A 22,299-nucleotide genomic window follows, 5' to 3' on the forward strand; every position below is an offset into this window, starting at 1 on the left:
CCATGAGGCCAAGCACGGCCCATTAGCGCGCCCGGGCACAATGGGCGGCCCAGAGTGAGGGCTTTTTTCAGAAATGCCCCCCAGGACATGGAAAATCGCAAGCTGCCCCTTGGCGGCTCGAAAATTCGCGTGGGGACCCTCGGAAAATCCGAAATTCACAAATGCACCCCTGCAACTTCATTATCTTGCAAAAGGAGTCCCCCGATCTCAAAATTTTGCAAGAAAGACCTTCATGACCATGGTTTTTCCAGGGTATGTGCTTATAAGAGTAGTGTGTACGTGAGGACTGTGTTTCCTTAAAAAAAAAAAGAAACATTGCATTGACGGGATGGAGCACAGTTACAAAGGCCAGTAATAAACGCCACTGAACCTGAAGCCGCCTTTTCATGTCGGGACGCTCTTCATCTTGCCAACGAGCACTTGAGATTTCCCTTAAGTCTCAAAATAGATGTCTCAAGTTTGTCCAAATTTGGATGTATGTAGACATGATTTAGTGTATAGATGCATTCAAATTTAGTTAAAATTTATTGGACGGAGTAAGTAGTACAAATGTTGTGAAGGCTCTATCAGAAGGCTCAAGGGAATCCGCTTGGTTTGGGTATTAGAGGACGCTAAACAATTTCTAGCTCCAGGCCTAGGACGCAGTGTTTGATCAAGATCGAAGAATATTGGTGTCCACGTGTTGGCTCAATTCGGTCGTCGAAACATCAATAATGGCCTTATGTTTAATACAACTCATGTAAAAGTTTTTACTAGACATTGTATCCGCTCAAAATGGGGTTCAGATCCTCTACAATTGTATTGTCACTGCATGCAGGTTGTAGCTCATAAAATATGTCATCCATTCTCGATCCAAGGGCTCCCCTTACTCCTCCTTAATCCTGTAATTTATTGAAACAAACACATGATAATATGGACGGAAATTTTCCTGTGACTATAGACTCGGTGCCAAACCAGTGGGAAAAAAGATCCAAATAGGGGCCATCAAATTTGTTTTTCAATTCTCGTCGCATGCTATCATCTGTGTAATTATAGAGACAAATTAAATTCTTCTTTAATGGAGTTAGTCCCATTTGCCATGAGAAAAACCTCTTGTTGTGGTGGTGGAGTTGTAGGTGCATGACTCCACCTACGGATGGCAATGGGGAGCGTCGACCCCCGATGGGGGTTTTCTCTATTAGGGAATGTGTACAGCACATAATTAGTTTATATGTGGATCGCCACGTCAGGAATAACCTCCCCAACGGGTACAACGGGATGGGGGATGTTTTCGTAATCCCCAGACCCGAACCCTGCGGGGACCCAGTTAACATACATCGCGTGGCCGAAATTTAGTAAAATTTAATAAAAATGCACTAATTAGGTGACCTGCTATCCAACTAATCTCACTAATCATGTGATTTGCCATCAAATTTCCCCCCAAATATATATTTATTCTCAGTCAAAACCTTCATTTTAACCCTTCTCATAGCCGTGGTAATGATAGTTGCTTGTCAATTTAAAGTTGTTCACTCTGATATGGGGAACCCATGGGTCTACTACACCTGATGGGTGGTGGGGATGGGAAAGTTTGATCCCCAAGGTGGGAAATGGGAACGGGGACGGAATTGTTTTTACTTCATTGGGAGGGGGAGAAATAGCGATCCCCGAGCGGGGACAGACCCATTGACGTCCCTTACTCCACCCATCTTGGTGCTCATAATTCTGATGCAGGAGTTTTCCTTACCGTCTTTTCATACAAAAAGTCTCATTTGCCATTAGACCTTGTCTTTTTTTTTTCCCCTCTCTATGTGATGGTGGAACACATCTAGCCCACATAATTAAAAGAAAAAATATCATTAATTCGTTTTCTGCTTTTGGACACTTTCCCTACATATTATTAGATGTTTATTTCAAATTAATAAAATAACTTTTGGTTAAAAAAACAGAATCAAGGGAATGATGGAGAGGAGCCCTTGGACTGCGATTGGATGTACAGATTTTATGAGCTACAAGTACAACATAACAACGCATGTGCAGATTGGTGCGGGTGATTAATTCACGGGGTCTGTTTGTTTTTTATGAGGTCTGTTTTTCTAAAAGGGTCAACCTTTTGGACGCATGGAATACCGTTCTTACCAGCGTTTCCATTCCAACCCCGCTCGGTTTGACCGCCCGAGTGGGACTGTGGGAGGTGGCTTTACCTCGTTCCCATAGATGGGAGATCGACGCTGCCGGAAAAACGGGCGCTGTCGGAGGCCCGGAACTTCCGGCAAAGGCCTTGTCGGAGGCTTTTTCTCGGGGCCAAGGCCGTCGGCACGAACCCCTACCGGCAAAGCCTTCTTTGCCGGCGGTCTTATCTCTTGCCCTTCGGCAAAAGCTTTGCCGGAGGCCAAAAAAGAGGTCGCCGGCAAAGAAAAGGCATTGACGGCACGCGTTAAGGAAAACGGATGGCCACGTGAAGACAGCTTTGTCGGAGGCCAAAAAAGAGGCCGCCGGCAAAGAAAATCAGAGAAATAAAAAAAACAAAAATCCCACGCCCGGCCAATTCACACAGCTGCGCGCCACCGCTCCCGCACCTCGCCGGCCGATTCATCCAGCCGCGGGCCACCGCTCCCGCACCTCGCCGGCCGATTCCGCGCGCCACCGCTCCCGCACCTCGCCGGCCACTTCACCCCGCCTCGCGCCACCGCTGCTGCACCCCGCCGCGCGCCGCCACCAGCTGCATCTCGTCGTTGTTGCGCCCGCCGTTGCATCCCGCCGGCTGCTGCACCTCGCCGGCCACTGCACCCCGCTGCGCACCACCACCGGCTGCTGCACCACCACCGGCCGCTGCACCCCGCTGCGTCCCGCCCGCCGCTGCACCTCGTCGGCCGCTGCATATCACCGGTCGCGCCGCCGCCGGTTGCCCCGGCCGTGACGCCGCGCTGCTGCCGCCCGCGCGCTCGCCCGTGCATCCGCCGCTGCCACTTTGGCTCGCCCCGCCTGCCTCCGCGCACGCTGCTGCAACTGCAAGCCAGAAGCTGCGTGGAGGCTGTGGCTCCTCCGGCGACGGCCCGCGTGGAGAGGGAGAGAGAGGGGGGTGGGAGAGGGAGCGACGCCCTGCTGCTGCTGCTGCCGCCGCTCGCCCCATGCTGCCCCAAGCCACTGCTGTCACTCGCCGCGCGCTTGCCGGAGGGAGAGGAGGAGCTCCAGTGCCTGGACGAAGGGACAGAGGGCAGGGAGGAGAAGGAGAGAGCAGTGTGCTCTGTGCGGCTGAGACGAGAGAGCAGGGAGGAGGGAGGAGGTGAAGGGATAAGAGATGAACGGCAGGGATTAGAAGAGATGAGCGGACCACAGCCTGCCATGTCATCGATCCGTGCTGCAGTCACCCGGATCGGTGGCGTGGCAATTTTATTTGCCGGCGGCCAAGCCTATGGCAAAGATATTTTAGTCTTTGCCGGAGCAAAGAATTTTTTTTCTTTTTTTTTTTGGCTGTACACATTTGATAACGTTTGTCCCATTATAATTTCGTGGATTGATCTGAAATTTTTATGACAAGCTTACATAGCCATAATGTAGCACCATGCCAAAAATTGTTAATTTTTGATAAAATTTTAATATTATTCATATTTTCCTATTAAACGGCTCTAGAAAATGATAAGTAATTATTTTTACATAAAAGTTGGTCGTTTTAATTCACATTAGTCATCATTAATAGTAAATGTAACCATAGTAAAATAATAAACTCAAAAAGTGAAAAAATATTGCAAAACTTGGTTCAGGTCTCAAATTGGACGTTTGAGTGCTCATTTCGGGAACTTAATACGAAGGTTTTGCAATTCGTGAATCATGTACCATTTTGATTTTGCGTATGGACCTGTAGTTTTTATCCCAAGTTTATATACCCATAAAACAACACCTTGCCAAAATTTGTTCTTCTTTGACAATGTTTTAGTATTATTTCATTTTCCCCTATTAAACGGTTATAGAAAATGATAAGTAATTATTTTTACACAAAATGTGGTGATTTTAATTCATATTAGTAATCATTAATGAGAAATGAAACCACAGTAAAAGTTTCAACTAAAAATTGGGTCAAACTAATGCAAAGATTGGTTTGGGACTCAAATTTGGAGGTTCACTCTTGAGATCGTACATTTTTTGAAGTATGTACCATTTTACATTTGTTTATTGACTTGTAATTTTTATCCTAGTGTTGTATACCTATTAGTTGGTACCATGCCAAAAATTGTGAATTTTTGACAAAGTTTTAATATTGATTCATTTTTCCCTATTAAACGGCTCTAATAAATAAATATTTTTACATAAACATTTATGATTTTAATTCATATTGCTCGTCATCAATGCTAAATGAAAGTACAGTAGAAATTTCAACTCAAAAAATGGTGATTTACATCAAATTTGAAACTAGAGAGGAAAAGGATACAAAAGAAAAAAATATTGAACACATCTTTGCCGGAGGCCGGCCTCCGGCAAAGAAGTTTGTCCGTTTTCTCACCGTTAGGCACGGGTCAAGTCCACGTGGGCCACATTTCTTTGCCGGAGGTTTTTTTTTGCCGGAGGCCTTTTCTATTCTTTGCCGTAGGTATTTTCTTTGCCGGCGTCCTCTTCGTTTTTGCCGGAGGCCCGAAAAAAACCCTCCGGCAAAGGCCCAAGCCGCCGGCAAACTGGGATTTTCCCGTAGTGCGAAGTGCAGCACGGATCCTTTGGCAAGATATGTGCAAATGTTTTTTTTTAGAGGAAGATTTTGTCCAACTGATTGAGACGCGTTTCATGGGCGCTGCACGTCAACCTGTTCGTCGCTCAAGTCAACGTGTCAAAAAGAAAACTGTTGCTCGCTCACGTCTCGGATGGCTGCGATCCCAGGGCGAGCGATCGGACGGCCGCAGAAGCCTTGCATTACGCTTATTCATTATGCTTATTCAATCGGGTGGGATGCCACGGTTTCCCTCCAACGCAGCTGTATCGCCGACGAGTTGCGCGATCCCATGGCCAGCGACGAGTTGCGCGAAAATGGGACGGCGAAGAAGCCTAGCACTATAATTTACTCTCTCTGATCTTAAATTATTGTCAAAATATTACATGTATCTATATAGACGTTTTTTAAAATAGATACATTCATATTTGAGCAAATTTGAGACAAGAGTTTAGGATCGGAGGGAGTACTTATTTCCGAAAGATTCAATTCCCTGATGTCACGAGACGTGGACGTGTTTTGCTACTGCCAGTGCCTGGCATTATACGTAGCAGTGATGCTGGCTGCTGCCTTCTGGTTCTGGTAGCTAGCCTCTTGGACATCGCGCGACGAGTAGGAAGACGGAGCAGAGGCGGCAGAGCAGCACCTTGAGGAACGGCAGCAGCCAGCGGCTTGTACTCCTAGCTACAACAAGAAGTAAGGTAACTGTGCTCCTCCGGCTAGAGTGCTTGATTACCGAGTTTTTTGGGTTTTGGAGTCGGTCTTGTTTGGTTAGCGAGCGAGCGGGGACGGTGAATGCACCCGACGTTCCGGTGGTGGAGGAGGGAGAGGCGTTCAAGTTGTACTTGGACGTGGCCGGGGATGAAGAGATATATGTTTTTGCCGAAATTGAGGCTTACCATTAGATTCTGTGATCGCCGGCCATGCTTCTGTTTCTCGGCCGCCGCCGCCGATCGACGTGATCTTCCTATATCGCTGTGCTGCCCAATGGAGTGGCGATGACGCAGACAACCACAGCGACTGTTTTAGCGTCATTGCTATGGTTGTCTGCGTCATCGCCATCCTGGCAAAAAGAGAACCAAACGGTTGGATTGTTGGACACACATCTGGTTAATCTAATCGCTAATCTCGTTTTTTTTTTCAAAAGCTGTCGAGTCACTCCTTTCCCCTGGTATCTATCAAAGAAGACCCGCTAATTGAAAAAAAAAACCGCTCAAAACAAAAAATTCCTGTCAAAATCAGCTCACGGTCGACATCAAAAGCCTCTCTCTTCTCTCTTCTCTCTCTCTCTCTCCGGCTTCGTACGGCGGCGCTGCACCGGCTAATTGTTCAGACCCGGCTATTAGCTTCAGGTCGATCCCTGAACCTTTTTTCTCCTTTGTTTCCGTTTAACGCAGTTAATTTGTTGTCTAGGGTCGATTCCATAGAGCTTACAGTGGATAACACCGTCGTTCATATATTCCACGAATCGAGCAACAGAAAGTGCAGTGATGGCACCAATTTAATTTGGGTTCTCGTTAAGCGTCAACGTTTTGTTTAGGAAAATCAGAATGTTGAGCCGGACACTTCTCATTTGTCAAAATTGAGGCTGCAATTAGATCCAGAGCACCATTTTAGCACCACAATGACCTGCATGAGCATGTTTAGAGAAGTAAAACAAGCCAGTTTTGTCTTGCAATCTAGGGTGGCAGTGATGTTTATATTGTAGCTTGACTGTTTGATTACGCAATAATGCTTAAGAGCTGATTATGTATTTAAATACTATTATTAAATTAATCTGTGATCGGTCGTTTAAACAATAATGCAAGTGCTTAGAGTAAACCAGTTTTTTTCTTGTCACCCTAGGATAACACTGTTGTTTACATATTCCACCACCGTATTGAGCAACACCGAAGTGCACTGATGACACCAATTTAACTTGGGTTCTCACTAAGCTAGCTTCAATGCTCTGTTTCGCGTTGCAGTCAGGACCGGACACTGCTCAGTTGTCAAAATCGGTGCTACAATTAGATCCAGAACACCTGTTTAGCACCACAATGACCTGTCAGAGCATGTTTGGAGAGGCAAAATAAACCAGTTTTGTCTTGGATAACAGTGATGTTTATATTTTAGCTTGGGTGTTTGACTACGCAATAACGCTTAAGAGGTGATTATGTCATTCATTACTACTACTAAATAACCTGTGATAAATCATTTAAACACCTACTCTGAGAAGCTTGCATTGGAGTGGATAGAAATTAACATAGTTGCTTGACGATGTAGCTATATTTTTTCTTTGTAAGCAGTCATGCGTTATGGATAACAGAATAAACACTTCCCACAGTATGTTCTCTAAGAGCTTACTTAGTCATCCAGATCGACGGACTCCACTGTCATGGACGTCTGCCTCTATGCTAGAGTCCGTCATGGCCAGCATTACCCTTCCCAAGCTAAACCAACCTTGCAAATAGGTTTCATAGACGTCGTCGATGACTTGTGAGCTTCATCGCGGCATGGTCAGCATTACCAAATTGGCGGTCATAGCCAGCAAATCACATTTTGGACCAAAGTGAACCACTTTTACCTAGCAGTCCAGATGTGCATTTTAATACCGGCCTGAACTTCGGAGTCTGCCCTGCTGGGCTTGTTACTAGTATATTGTACTTGGTTGGTTCAACATAAATTGATCACATTTTGGCAATCTATTTCTCATCTGGTTTTCTCGCAAGTCAGATTCTTTCGGCTTTGATCTCTTCAGCTTCACTTTAGAATAAATTTGCTAATTGACACCAACTTATTCATGGGCTAATAGCAGGTTGTTGCTATTAGCGGTGTGAGGGTGCAGGTACTGACGATGAATCCAGGACGTAATTTCTCGCTCCGTGGATGCTTCGGGCTCAGCAAAAGCAATTGTCAACCTCTGATTTACAATGAGCAAGATATCCTTAACAGCCTTAGTGATTGGAATGCCATTAGCAGCATCGAGTGTGGTCCCTGGAGGTCGGTGACGTACCAAGTTCACCCGCAGGGCACATCCAGGGCGGTGATCGTGAAGAAGTTGGAGAACAAGACAGGAAGTGCAGTGGATGCCAGTCTCGACGACCGCTGCCAGTTGGAGGTGAACTTGCTGGACAGCATTTGCCATGACAACATCATCAGTCTTGTAGCTTGCATTGTCAAGGACAACTTCATCGTGCTCGTCTACGACCACAAGGAGAACGGCAGCCTCAATCAGTGGCTGCGCTACCCTGAGCTGACTGCAGACGGGGTGCTGGACTGGCCTACGAGGCAAGCCATCGCCATCGGCGTCGCCAGAGGGATTTACTACCTACACCACGGACGCAACAACCCCATTGTGCACTACAATATCAACTCTTCCAGCATCTTGCTTGACACCGACCTCAAGCCAAAGATCGCAGGTTTCGATCTTGCACGGGTCAACCTTGCCAAACCTGACCAACCGATCCCAATCTGGGAGCTCACTGCTGGTAACATGTTTGGGTATACGGCTCCAAGTGAGATGAATCTACAAATTACTTGATTTGTCTGCCTAATTACAAGTTCACAAAACTCATGCATGGATTGATTAATGTAATTGGTGCAGAATATACGACTGCGGTGACCTCCAAGGTTGACGTGTACAGCCTCGGTGTGGTGCTGCTGGAGCTTGTCACCGGGCAGGTTGGCAACAAAGCTGTTGCGGATGGCCACTCGGCAACCTGGGCCGGTAATCATTGCAACCGTCTGATGGAGAATGCAGGAGATTTCAGCCATGTCATCGACATGGCCATCTCAGCCCCAGATCGAGCACGGTACTCCAAGGAGATGGCGGCCACGTTCAGGCTGGGTGTGGCTTGCACTGACAAGGACCCGCGAGAGAGGCCACCCATGCACGAGGTTCTATCCTGCCTCCGAAACCGTGGTCATTGATTCGGTCTCGCCTGCTATTTAAGAACTCCAAGACTATTATTGCCCGTGATAAAGCTGTCAAAGCGGATAACCGAATAAATTGGCTTGTATATTTCGAATTTGTTCCGCCGTGGTTTCTATGATGTGTCATCCTTGTTTCAGACAAATTTTCCAAGATCCAAGGAAGTTTTGGTTCCACACATGTTTTTTCACTTTGGCTCCTAATTGTTCTCCGGTTGTGCTCATTTTTCGGCTCCTCGTTGTTAGTGGATCGGCAAAGTGTGGAGGCTTTTCACATAGTGCTTATTTTTTGCTCGAATCTTACTTCGTGACCTAGCGATTGTTTGTACAGTCCAATTATTTGGGTAAATGGTCTAAGTAATTTGACTCTGTTAAATAACAAAAATCGATTCATGGGGCTCAAATGCTATTTAGTTGACTAAATTTGGGCATGGTACATGGGTCATAGTCATGGAATTCCCCAAAATTTCTATGAAACATGTGTGAAACCAAAACTTGGTTGGATATTGAAAATCCTGTCTGAAACAAACACATCATGGAAACCACGAAGAAACATATTTGGAACATATATCAGACATCCGCAGTACAATTTATTAGGTTATCCGCTCTGACCAGAGTTGATAAACATCAGGCGAGACCGAATCAGCGACCACGGCTACGGAGGCGGCAGTGAACCTTGTGCATGGGTGGCCTCTCCTCTGGCTTCTCGGTGGTGCAATCCACGCCGAGCCTGAACATGGAGGCCATCTCCTTGAGGTATCGCACTCGATCCGGGATGGCCATGTCGACGACGTCGTTGAAATCACCGGTGTTCTCCATCAGGTGGTTGCAATGTTTCCCTGCCCAGGTTGCCAAGTGGCCATCCGCAACAGCTGCGTTGGCCACCCGACCGGTGACGAGCTCCAGCAGCACCGAGGCTGTACACGTCAACCTTGGCGGTGGTCACCATGGTTACATATTCTGCAGCAATTAAATCGGTTGGTCCATGAATATATGCAGTGAAAAACATTGTGTTGAGTTTTGTAGTTAAACTAATCTCACCTGGAGCAGTGTAACCAAACATGTTGCCAGTAGTGAGCTCCCATATCGGAACCGGTTGATCAGGTCCAGCAAGGTTGACCTGTGCAAAATCGAACCCAGCAATCTTCGGCTTGAGGCCAATGTCAAGCAGGATGTTCGTAGAGTTGATGTTATCGTGCACGATGGGGCTCTTGCGTCCGTGGTGCAGGTAGCAGAGCCCTCCTGCAACGGCAACGGCGATGGCCCGCCTCGTCGGCCAGTCCAGCACCCTCTCTGCAGGATCATGATGCAGCCACTGGTGGAGGCTACCATTCTCCTTGTGGTCGTAGACGATCAAGATAAAGTTGTCCCTGCGAATCCAATCAGCAAGGCTGATGATGTTGCCATGGCCAATGCGGCCCAGCAAGTTCAGCTCAGACTGACGTCGACAATCGGGGGTAGCATCCACTGGTCCACTCTTGTTCTGCAACTTCTTCACGACCACTGGCGTCAATGTGTCCTGCAGGGGAATTCGGTACAATACCGACCTCCAGGTGCCACCATCAACAATGTTGCTCATGGCATTGTCGTCGCCAAGGTTATTAATCATATATTGCTCATTGTAACACAAAACATGACAATTGCTTCTCTTGCTGAGCCAGGAGCATCCAAAGGGCGAGAAACTCCATGGACTCATTGTCAGCACCTGCACCACCACACTGCTAATAACAACAACCTGCAACATAAAGAGGTTCGTGTCAGTGTCCATTGACTTGTATACATAACAGAATTCAATTCGGATTGAGCCAAAATGCCTCGGTACAAATAGTTAAAAATGTACATAAGAGAAGGGGGTCTCTCCCGGCCATGATGCACACAGCCACAACCATAGATCAAAATGCTGGATTGCTAGGTACAGGGACACCACATGAGTTTACATGCACATGACTTATAACTAGGTACCCAGAGGAGTTAATTAGCAGAGCTAATCTCAATCAAATAACATTTAGCATTTAGAGGACCAAAATAAGCAATCAGCATCACAAGCCTGAACTAGTTAATAGAATATACTACTCCCTCCGGCCAGAATTACTTGTCGTTGATTTAGTATAACTTTGTACTAAATCTGAGACAAGTAATTCCGGCCGGAGGGAGTGCTAGAAGTAGTAGAGACCATTGCATTAGCACACAGCAACCAAAATATCTCAAGATTTACGCAAAGCATGGCAGAACACATAACAAAACCACTAAACTAGTAAGAACAAGTGCAGTATGACAGAACCAATGGTTTACCACAACCAAACAATAGCTAGCCCAACACCCTGGAGTTTCCAAGTCCACAAAAGCACACATATTTCCCAAAAAATATGTAAGAGATACATACTCTACACAATCATATTACTGGAAGAAATTATTCCACTTTTAGCACACTACCGTTAATACATGTTCACAGGCACATCTCTGAACCGAGAAATTCACTTAAGCTCCTATGCCTCATAGCATAAAGCTGATATGATGCTTTGTGAACGAATGCCTTATTTGCCTACTTATCTGAATAAAATGCAGAGATTAGGGAGCATAAACTGAACTTTACTACTTTGAGGTCACAGAGCAGGTAATTGCAGATTTCTTTACTAACGAAATAGATATAATTCTGTAGAAGATATTCAGGTTCCAGAAAAAAGGTTTAGAACTCCTGAAACCAGCCTTCAGATTATGTTCCTTAGCCATATTAGTCAAGCAAATCAATGAGCCATGATAACTAAATGATTCATGTTCAAGTTTGATCACCCAGAAGTCAATTTAATCATGCTTCAGAATTACTTGTGCCCAGAATTTCAGTTAGCGCTGTAAAAATAGTTCTGTGAGCTTTGAGCATGTCACTAGCCAGACCAAAAACCATATATGCACATGGCCATCACAACCATTAATGTACCAAAATTAGTGTCACCAGGGAGTAGAAACTTTGTCAGGTTTTGGCCTAAATGTTCTTAAGCAGTAATCTATTAACTTTAAACCCATCATGGAATTAGTTCCTCCAGGACCTTAATCCAGTATATATGCACATGGCGATCACAACCATTAATCCAGTATTTAAACCCATCATGAAACTTTGTCACTGGAGGGCTCTGCTACCTGCATCATGGGCACAATCGCCCCATCGTGCACCACAACATCAACTCTACCAATATATTGCTTGACACTGGTCTCAAGCCCAAGATCGCAGGTTTTGATCTTGCACGGATCAACCTTGCTGGAACGGACCAACCGGTGCCAATATGGGAGCTCCCTGCTGTCAACATGGTGGGCCATACGGCTCCAGGTGAGACTGGTCTGCAATGCACTTAATTTTTCTGCCTAATGACAGAGATTACAGAACCTCATGCATGGATCAATTAATGTACTTTCTGCAGAATACACGACTGCATTGACCTCCAAGGTTGACGTGTACAGCCTTGGTGTGGTGCTGCTGGAGCTCGTCACTGGGCGGGTGGCCAACAAAGCGGTTGCGAGTGGCCACTTGGCAACCTCTTGCAAACGCCTGATGGAGAACACTGGAGATTTCAGCGACGTCTTTGATGTGGCAATCCCTGATCAAGCGCGATACCTCAAGGAGATGGTGGCCATGTTCAGGCTTGGTGTGCTTTGTACCCACGAGGATCCGCAGAAGAGGCCAACCATGTGCAAGGTTCTCTGCTGCCTCCGCAATCGTGGCCGTTGATTCGATCTCGCTTTCTATGTATCAACTTTGAGGACGACTATTGTTGCTCGTGCCTCTAGTAGTGAGAGCCCAAACACGTACTAGACATAACTTGTTATGTGGATGACTCCGTATTTTCCAAATTTGCTTCGTCGTGGTTTTGAAGATGTGTCATCCTGTTTCTGAGAGGCTCTCCATGATGCATACAAGTAGTTTTGGTTTTGCAGATGTTTTATAGAAATGTTACAAAATTCCAAATTGCACTTGGTATATACACGCATCTGCTCTAGTTACTTCAATATTTACATTTCAATGAAATGACTGATGTTATGATCCATGACGAGTTTCCGCATCAAGTAGAAAGGAGAATGAACATTGAGCATTATGATCCTTCATTTCTTCTAACCATTTATGTCAGTATAACAAGTGTTTCGGATAGAAAAGTGGAGAGCAACGAGGAGCCAAGAAACTGAAAGAGAAGATCAGTTCAACTAATCCAATTAAAATCAGAAATTAGAAGATCAAAAAATCAGATGCTTCGTTTATGTTGAAAATAAACCAACCGATTCTGGAAGTAGACCAATGTGCGTTGTTATAAATAATCAAGCTATAAGGCATTCAAAAAAAAATCAAGCTATTCCAGACAAAAAATAAATCAAGTTAGTATTCGAGTATTTTGCTAGAATTTAAAATGGGTCTGTCTAACGCTCAGGTGCCTGTTTTAGTCCTTCAAACCAGGCGTCTGGTTTTTGCAACCAAACCAGTCACCTGTTTTGGACCTTCAAACAGTTGCCTGTTATTTGTTTAAAAACAAGTCGCCTGGTTAGAAGACAACAAACAGTCACATTTTTGTAAGCCCCAATTGGGTAACAAAGAACAAAGCACTGCACAAAATCAAGACTCCTGGTTTTTTCCTACAGAAAATTTATGACTTTTGATCCTACTGTAACCACAATTGGGTAACAAAGAACAAAGCACTGCACATATTGGGTACGATCTGCCTGCATCGAAAAGAAATAAAATGGTTCCCAAAAAGTCTCTATGCAATTGCAAATGGTTATAAGCTAACATGCGCTGGGAGAACGTGCAATTCATATTAAAGAAGATATATTTTCAAGTCAACGCCCCCTTATTGCATTTCAAAACTGAATATGAATAACTAGTAAACAGATTGCAGAAGGTTATAAGCTAGATTGCATTGGGGGGAAAAGTACAATTCTTATTGCATTTTGAACACAAGCCCCTGTATTCATTTTCGAAATACGATTTGATTTTGGTAATTAGGAAACTGCAATTGCAGCTGCTTACAAGAAAAATTGCACTGCCAAAAAAAGTGCAATTGCAATCAACAGCAGGGGCTTGATCTTCCAAAGAGAAAAAAACACAAAAAGGTAGAAGAGAGAAATTAGAAGGCATAGTGATTGCAAAGATGCAATTGATATTACATAGGCTAGCAATTGCAGAAGGCATACATATGAATTGCAACAGTAGTAGAGATGCGAAAAACATTCAATTGAAGTGCAATTACGAATTTAGACAAGTAGCAAATTAAAAATTTAAAACTGCAATGTAGCCATATCGATAAAACAGAAAAACAGTAACCATAATGAGCTGTTACAGGACCTAAATGGTGCTTAGGAAAGGCTAGAATCCAAGCAGTACTAGCTAAAAAAGTATGGGTAGAATTGCAATAGCATAGGACCATAAAATGCCCATGAAATGATTTGCTAGGGTATTACTAGTTCCAAAAGTACAAAAGCTAAATTATATATTTTCACTGGACATAGACAAAGCATATATATTGAACAACATAACCACAACATATACATATACATCAAAACTGGGTAAAATTGGCTAAATGCACACTACTGCAGCTAGCCGGCCTTCAACCACAAAGGGTCACAACCTGCAGGATAACACAAAGGAGCGCCAACAATCGTTACTGGCGGCCCGGGCAACAGATACCTGGTATGGATGCTACGCCCCAAAGTCAACCACCCACACACCTAAATTCCCGTACCGCATAGAACCAGAAAATTATCGATTGAGACAAAAACCACAAGAGACCATACATTTCCACCGGAGACAGAATAGTCACTGCAGGAGAAGAAAGCTCCGTCGTAGACGAGAGCGATGGAAAAGGGCGCCTAACTCTGCTCCTGTCCCCTCGACGAGACAAAAACCACATGAGAACTAACAGGAGGGAACCAGGCTGCTGTGAGCCTGTGACTCACCGCAAGGACTGCGGAACCCACAGGCGAAACTCCGTCGATGAGGACAGAATTCTGAACCAACAAAAAAGGAACCAAATACTGTGGTGCAATTCCAATAAGAAACAGCTGCAAATGCATTCGATAAGACACCCGATTGCGCATATTAAACTACATGCAATTGAGTAAGGAAAACAAACAACTGATGTCGAAATTCAAAATTCAAAATGGAGGCTAGGGGCCAAGGACAAAAATTCAAAATGGAACATTTTATGTTACAGCTTTCAATAGCTGTGGAAAATTATGGCCACAAACAAAAGAAATGGCAGTGTTCTAAGTTTCAGCTAGTGGGTTCAGTTTCTGGATAGAATAGAATAACTAAAGAAATGAAAAGATTAAGCTTTGGAACAAAAAACAGCTACGGTATCAACCAAAGCATTATCCCTAAACAGAAATTTAGAGAGTTTGTTCTAAGTTCATCAAACATTCAGATTTCCAAAATTTTCGTATGGTCAAAACACCTAAAAGTGTTCAGATTTAATCATCTTGTAGTGCCAAAAATTCGTCAGACATTAAGATTCCAAAAACCTGACCCAAAAAATGTAAATTGCAATTAGGTACGATTAGAATTTCAGAAGTTTGTAGTGCAATTAAATTAAAACGGCAGCGCAACAAAAAAAAAAGTTTTAACCGGAAAAAACAAAAAATTTCAACTGATTAAGCACCATGAGCCATAAAACAATGATAGAGAAGTGGAATTACGGGTGATGCCGTTGAGCATACCCCTATAGTTGAACAGAACCGGAAATGGTATTACGGATGTGTTGATTTTTAGCAAAGTAAAAGATCCTTGTAGTTACTTCTGGCAGCCTAAATAACCATAGCTAAATTTCACTTACTACAAGTTAGAATTACAGCAAAAATACGGAGATTGCACTTAGTATATACTAGAATTGCACATTTCAAACACGTGCAAAATATTTGTGAGGGGCTGCAAAAAACACATGCTTAGAGCAGTCACAAAAATGGAGCAAAATTGCACGTACATGAGTTATTAAAAACCACCTAATTTAATACGTGTGATCAGATGCCAGAAAAAACAGTGCAAAAAATTTCTCAAATAAGTTTAAAAAAAATGGAAGACATTCACCTAGTTGAGCAATACAGGTGAGAACACTTAAAAGAGGTATGTACAAACTAAGTTTCAACTACTTCTAACAAAAGATTGCGAAAAAATTTGGATGCATCTGCGAACATTGGACCATACCAAAGTAATCCTAAACAAAATATATGTGGGTGGCTATTTGACCATTTTAAGGGTTAACTTAAATAAAATCTGCAACCGTCCTATACTGCAGTCTAATATGGGGTCTAATATATAACAGAAATACATGAGGGGACAGATCTAGACAATGAAACAAAGAATAAAATAATCAACACCAAAAAGAACCAAAAATCTACTGTACGAAATGATAAGGCATCTGGGGTCCAGATAAAAGAAATCTATTGCAAAATACATAGATAAAACTCCTATTACTTTCCAGGAAATACACAGAAAAATGTGCACTGTCTTAGGTTAGGGACTAACTATTTTAGCTCCTGCAACACGCCCCTGCCTCCCTCGCAGTCAAAACTCTCCTCCATTTAGTTTGCAATTTGACAAAATGATTGCAAGAGTGGAAGCAATGTATTTGAAATTAAAAGGACAGTGGAGTCCATATTTCAAAAGCATGCTAACAAAATGTAGAACTAAAAACCAAAATCAAAGTGCAACTGCATCTTTTTTTTATAGGAAAAGTGCAACTGCATCTTGACTGGATTATGAACGACATATATTGTGTGCAAGTTGTTAGAATTGGACAAAATCAAAGTACAACTTCATCTTGATTATATTATGATTGCATTTATAGACTAGTGCAATAATGTATACTGGGAAGTGCAATTTGCTGAAACTTAGTGTAGTTAAGTTCATAAGAAATTAACATTCAGTACATTTAAATGATAGGGCAAAGACACACAAGACCTGCACTACCCTGCTAACTGAAATACCTAGAACCATAAAATGAACATTTGTTCGATTAGGTCCAAATGACAAAAAATTTACTCATGGAACAAATTACTTTCAGTAGTTGATAGATGTATGATATGCATTACATAACTAAGGACATACCCATATCACATCATCTAACAGATAAGCAACAGGATTGGAGCTGTAATCTGAACGTGAAGCACAAAATAACCTAGTATAGCTAGTTACAGTTCAGACGCTCACCACAACTTCGAGCACACACCACCAAAATCAAACCCAACCGCATCGATCACCAATTCGTCGCAGGGGGAATGAGCCCTAGAAAGCTTTCCAAACTAGAAACTACCGCAAGCGCTACATCACAATAACGAGCAGACATCAACAGATCAAACGCCTCATCCCCCGCAACCAAAACGCCGCTGGTGAAATGAGCTCCAAAAGCACGAGGAAGCGGCCTAAAACAAAGACGCACTGGCAACTCACATGTTATGAGGGTGATCTCTGTGCCGAGGAGGGAAGCCATGGTGGTGGAGGAGGAGAACCGGGCGCTGTCCAAGTCGCGGATCGTGCCGCTCTTGCCGCAGCTGGACGAGCGGCTGCTGCTCCATGCCGCCGATGCCAGGCTCAGCGGCCTCCTCTACGCGCTCCACAACGCCAGCTCCCTGTTCCTCCTCATCCTCGTCGGGGCCGCCGTTTCCTGAGCCTCCTCGCCGGCGGACGGTGCGTTGTCCGGGTTTGTGGCGTCCATCGAGACGCTGCAGAAGAGGAGGCTGGCGCGGACCTGTGCCGGCGGCCGCCGGGCGCAGATGCAGCGACCGGCTGAGCAGCTCGACGTGCTCCGGACGCCGACGAGCGGAAAGCAAATCGCCTCTCCCTGGTTCCCCTCTCCGCCCAACCCTCCAGGCTCCAGCCTCCAGAACTCCAAGCGTCAGTCAAAGACCAGCAAAAAGGGAGCGGAGGAAACCAAAAGAAAAAGGAAAAGCTCAACAAATTTCACGGATCTCGATGCACACAACGGACGGTGTAGAAATCGACTGAAATTTGCAAAAATTCCAGGCGCCTGTGCGCTAGCAAAACGGATTTAAAATTGGAGCCACGTTGAGCAAATTTCTGCCAAGTTCCGGGACGATACCATCGCCGAAGCAGCCAGCCTTTGCATAACATGGTGTGGTCATGCGAAGCCGAGTCTGTTCAACCCCCCACGATTTAACACCCCCCCCCCCCGTTTGAACCACAGGATTACGCATAGGGATCTGTGAAAGGAGATAGTGGAAATGGATTTTGCTTAGCCAGACTAAAAATATCTCGTGGTCTTCTTCTTCGTCAAGCACTGAAGCTCGTGGCTCCATTCGGTTTTAGAAATCCAATCTTTCGCAATTATGTACCATCGGCGAGCCTGATGGATGAACCCGCAAGGTACTGCTTCTTTCTTCCTTCCTTCGAACTGTTCCTCCTAACTTCTCTTGCTCGTACCTCTTGTGAATTGATTTTCTTTGATTTCGGCGTCAGATCCATGGAAGTTGGGATTGGTTCTTCCTCAGCCTGCAGCTTTGGTTCATGCGATAACCAGGAGGTTGGAGAAAGAAATTGCAGAAGCGATGTACCACAATGTGCTGACGAAGCCTCGCTTGAGGAGTGGAGTGAAGTAGGTGCTGTTTCCGTTGAAGAAAGTGGGTTATCTGCGTCTTCTCGAAGGTTAGATTTGAAAATGTACCTTATCTTAGCGAAGGTACATATGTCAAGCTTGTAAAATATTGTTAAAAATTCATGATTTTTTTCAGTACCTGCATGTTAGCGATCCTGTTACCTTATGGTTGTACTATATTATATCACAACCTATTTAAAATTATATAGACATTATGAAGGTACCCATTTTAAGTACGTAAAATAGGTACCTATGTTAACAATCCATTTACCTTTAGTACTATGTAACCTTGGTATAATATAGGACAACCATAAGGTAAACTGGGTACAATGTACTGTACTTGTAATTATATAGACATTATTAAGGTACCTATTTTAAGTACGTAAACTAAGTTTACAAAGAATTTCAGTACTTGCATGTAAGGAAACCAATAAATTTTATGCGAGTACTCTGTTGTATCACCATTCTTAGTATTCTGTAGACTTAGTTTTCAGTGAAGTATGAAGGTACATAATCCTATGTTGTTACTACTGGTTGGTACTTGTACTTAAGACATATTTGTTTATGCCAGTACTTTGTGTTCTCACAAAAGTTATTACTGAGTGATTCAGGTCTAGTAATTTTTGGTACTGGCAGGGAAGATATACTATGTAGTCGCTGTATTAATGTTGTCGGTATAAGACAGTATTAGTACTTCGCCAGCACTTTTCAACTATGATTACATATTTGTTACTACTTTATCCAATTTGTTTTCCATATAAGTTTTGATACTAGGTACCTAAGTTTCCAGCACAGATGTTTTTGTTATGAATTAACTTAAACGTGGAGTACCAATTTGTACTTACTTTGATTCTCAATGTATTGTAATACGTATTTTACTTGTATTGTGAGGACATAGGAAAAAGTTTGATGCTGGACCAGCTGTGCGGCTTCCAGTACCTGGTCGATGTAGTCCCCTTGAGAATGCTCTACGAGGGTTTGCACACAGGACAAGTGAAAATATATTACTTCCAGAAATTGGTCTTTGTTTTGGCTCTTTGCCAGAAGCTTATGAATATTTCAATTTGTATTCATGGGAAGTTGGGTTCGGCATTCGTTATGGGAAAAGCAAAAGTTACAAATGTAAATCCGGACCTAAGAAGGATGTTGTGTATCAAACAATGCAAGAGATTGTCTGTGGTTGTGAGGTACTATTACCAATTTTCTTTTACGACAAGTAATTACTGATCCTATGTGGTACTGAATGGTTTTTATGTTTCAGGGAACTCCGAAGAAGAAGAATACTTCTTCCGTGAGGTGTGGATGCAGAACGTTCATTAGGCTATTGAGGAGTGAAGACCATGGTTGGTACATCAAGGAATGCAGACTGGTTCATAATCATAAGCTTTCTTGGAGCAATGGAGAAAAGATGTGTTGGCCATCTCACAAACATATCGATCGTTACACAAGGGAGCTGGTACGTAATCTCAGGGAGAACAATGTTCCTCTAACAAAGGTGTACAGCATCCTTGGTAGCTATTTTGGTTCAACTGAAGACATACCATTCAACAAGCGTTCACTTGAGAATCTTTGTAAGCAAATTTCAAAAGAGGAAGCAAATGATGATGTACGGAAGACAATAGATTTATTTACAAAGATGAGAGATGAGGATCCATCGTTCGTTTATACTGCAGATTTGGATTCCGATGGTAGAATTAGAACACTAATTTGGGTAAATGGGAAGAGTAAGTTGGATTATAGGTATTTTGGTGATGCCATTACCTTTGATACAACTTACAAGACAAATCTATATGGTATGCCATTTGGGCTTTTTGTTGGGGTCAACAATCATTTCCAAAGTATCATATTTAGTGGAGTTCTTATGCGACAAGAAACAATTGAAAGCTTTGAGTGGATTTTCCGTGAGTTTACTTCACTCATGGGCGGCAAAGCTCCTATAACTATACTGACAGGTAATATCGTAGACTGTTGGCTTTTTGTTTTTAATTAAAATGTGTATTGATAGTGACGTAACAGATCAATGCAGAGCAATGGAGGTTGCAATCGAACGTGTGTTCACGCAGACAACTCACCGTTGGTGCAAATGGCATGTTTTGAAGATGGCGAAAGAGAGGCTTGGTTCAGTTTACACGAAGTACAGTACTTTCAAGGCTGAGTTCCACAAGTTGATTAACTACAGCATAATGTACCAGAATTTGAGGCTGCATGGGAAGAAATTTTGGAGAAATATGATCTGAAGGAGCATCATTTTCTGACACCTATTTATGAATCGCGGCATCGTTGGGCAAAACCCTATTTCAGTGGTGTGTTTTGTGCAAAAATGACCAGCACTCAACGAAGCGAGAGTGCCAATCACATGCTGAAAGGATATGTACCTCCTGGTGCTCCCATGCATTTATTTGTCAAGCAGTACAACAAACTTCTTGCTGATCGAATTTTGAAGGAAGATTCAGAGAATCAGAGAACTCGAATGGTACGTACAATATGCAGTTCAAATGTGCTTTAATGAAATATATATCCACCCTCTCATTCTTGTTTCTTCCTGCACAGGGTGGTGTCGTACTGAAAACAGGGTGGCCTATTGAGAAGCATGCCGCTACAATTTACACAAGTGTTATGCTGGAGATGTTCAGTGAACACATATTTGACAGTGCGGCGTACAATGTGATTGAGGTGGTACCAAATAAGAAATACTTGACAGTTCATTCTGATGCCAGTAGAAGGGAAAAGTGGTCGAAAGTACATTATGAGGTTACTATAAGTGATGATGGAGGACAATACACTTGTGAATGTGGACTTGCTGAACATATGGGCATGATATGTTGTCATTCTATTAGGGTATAAATTCTGTTCCATTGAAGTAATTTGTTTCACTCAGTTTGGTTGTGTTCTTTGTTTGCTAATATAAATTCCGTTGCATTAGGTGATGCTACGACTTGGAGTTGACAAGGTACCTCAAGCTCATATATTGAAGCGATGGACAAAAGATGCAAGTGATGTTCTTCCGGACCATTTGGCGCATCTGCAGAAGGACAGAGGTTCAACAAGGTCACAATCTTATCGACATGCCTCATTACACGTTGCAGCACTTGAACTTGCAAGTATAGGCGATAAGAATATTGATTGTTACCATGATGTACTCAAATATATTCTCGATGGAACAAAGGTATGGAGAAATGTACCAGCAAACAGATGGACGCAGTCTTCAAGAGCTTCTTGCCATTACAAATGTACATCCGGAACCACCAGATTCTTGTGATGTTGCTCCTGGACAGCTCCATATTGGAGTAATAGCACCTGTGCGTAATAGACCCGAAGGAAGACCAACTAACACAAGGGACAAACCTGCTTATGAGTTGAATCGGAAGAGGACAAGGTTTTGTACTATTTGTAAGCTCAGTGGGCACAACCGTTCGGCGTGCAAAGCTAACCCAGATAAACCTCCGGTGAAGAGAAGTGATTCAAAGTGTGGGAAATGTGGTGTACTTGGACACCGTAGAAATGCGTGTGCATCTTCAGTGGATGTTCAGCAGATCGAGTATGAACTAGGAGTTTAGCTAATTGGGCTGTTAGAGTAATATCTTTAACTACCAGACTGTCTTATTTCCAGTTAATTTTATGACCTGTTATGTATGTTGGTCCTGCTGTTTTGAAAACATGTCATGATCAGCACATTAGAACTGAACTTTGGAATTTGCTTTTGCTGTTACTTTATCTGTATTTGAGGTGTTGATTTCATTTGCCAAAATATCAGATCATTTTGCTGTTACATGTAGTACTGTGTCATGTATTTTGAAAACAGTAATAGTACATATCCATATATGATTGAGGTAAGTGTTTACCCATATATGATTCCATCAAACAGTATGTACTTTCAAAGGTTCATAGTCTTTCAGTGTGTACTCTGAAAACAGCATGTACTCTGGTAGCAGCATGTACTACTGTGCGAGTACCTGAATATTCATAATTCCAAGGATTATGTGGTTAGTTTAAGTAATAGTACATCATCTTGATTCGACACTAAGCACTCCGTTTGTAGTATTAACATATAATTGTGGTACCGAAATAATGCAAGTACCAGTAAGTACATACCTGAGATCATAATACAGGAGCGTACATAACAAAGGT

At 43.3% G+C, this 22,299-nt stretch overlaps 4 protein-coding genes and 1 pseudogene across 4 annotated transcripts; 3 read left to right on the forward strand and 2 right to left on the reverse strand.

Annotated features, from left to right (window-relative positions):
• Positions 1-2,650: 2,650 nt before the first annotated feature.
• On the reverse strand, positions 2,651-3,112 carry LOC104584042 (spidroin-1-like). The gene has a single exon (XM_010238144.1). The coding sequence runs from the start codon at positions 3,110-3,112 to the stop codon at positions 2,651-2,653; it is 462 nt and encodes a 153-aa protein (XP_010236446.1).
• Positions 3,113-7,367: 4,255 nt separating this feature from the next.
• On the forward strand, positions 7,368-9,081 carry LOC100828803 (cold-responsive protein kinase 1). Its single transcript, XM_010236095.3, has 2 exons — positions 7,368-8,172; positions 8,262-9,081. The coding sequence occupies exons 1-2, from the start codon at positions 7,512-7,514 to the stop codon at positions 8,585-8,587; spliced, it is 987 nt and encodes a 328-aa protein (XP_010234397.2). The 5' UTR covers positions 7,368-7,511; the 3' UTR covers positions 8,588-9,081.
• On the reverse strand, positions 9,035-17,479 carry LOC100829106 (annotated as a pseudogene).
• On the forward strand, positions 11,550-12,308 carry LOC104583559 (cysteine-rich receptor-like protein kinase 2). The gene is made up of 2 exons (XM_010236096.3): positions 11,550-11,909; positions 12,001-12,308. Exons 1-2 carry the CDS (start codon positions 11,888-11,890, stop codon positions 12,306-12,308), a joined length of 330 nt encoding a protein of 109 aa, XP_010234398.1. The 5' UTR covers positions 11,550-11,887.
• LOC104581329 (protein FAR1-RELATED SEQUENCE 5-like) lies at positions 17,048-21,783 on the forward strand. Its single transcript, XM_024461368.1, has 8 exons — positions 17,048-17,206; positions 17,776-17,942; positions 18,036-18,221; positions 19,070-19,358; positions 19,433-20,123; positions 20,188-20,644; positions 20,722-21,009; positions 21,095-21,783. The coding sequence occupies exons 1-6, from the start codon at positions 17,048-17,050 to the stop codon at positions 20,406-20,408; spliced, it is 1,713 nt and encodes a 570-aa protein (XP_024317136.1). The 3' UTR covers positions 20,409-20,644; positions 20,722-21,009; positions 21,095-21,783.
• Positions 21,784-22,299: the final 516 nt, after the last annotated feature.

This window comes from Brachypodium distachyon, chromosome 3 (genome assembly GCF_000005505.3).
Source record: "Brachypodium distachyon strain Bd21 chromosome 3, Brachypodium_distachyon_v3.0, whole genome shotgun sequence".
NCBI classification, from domain to species: domain Eukaryota; kingdom Viridiplantae; phylum Streptophyta; class Magnoliopsida; order Poales; family Poaceae; genus Brachypodium; species Brachypodium distachyon.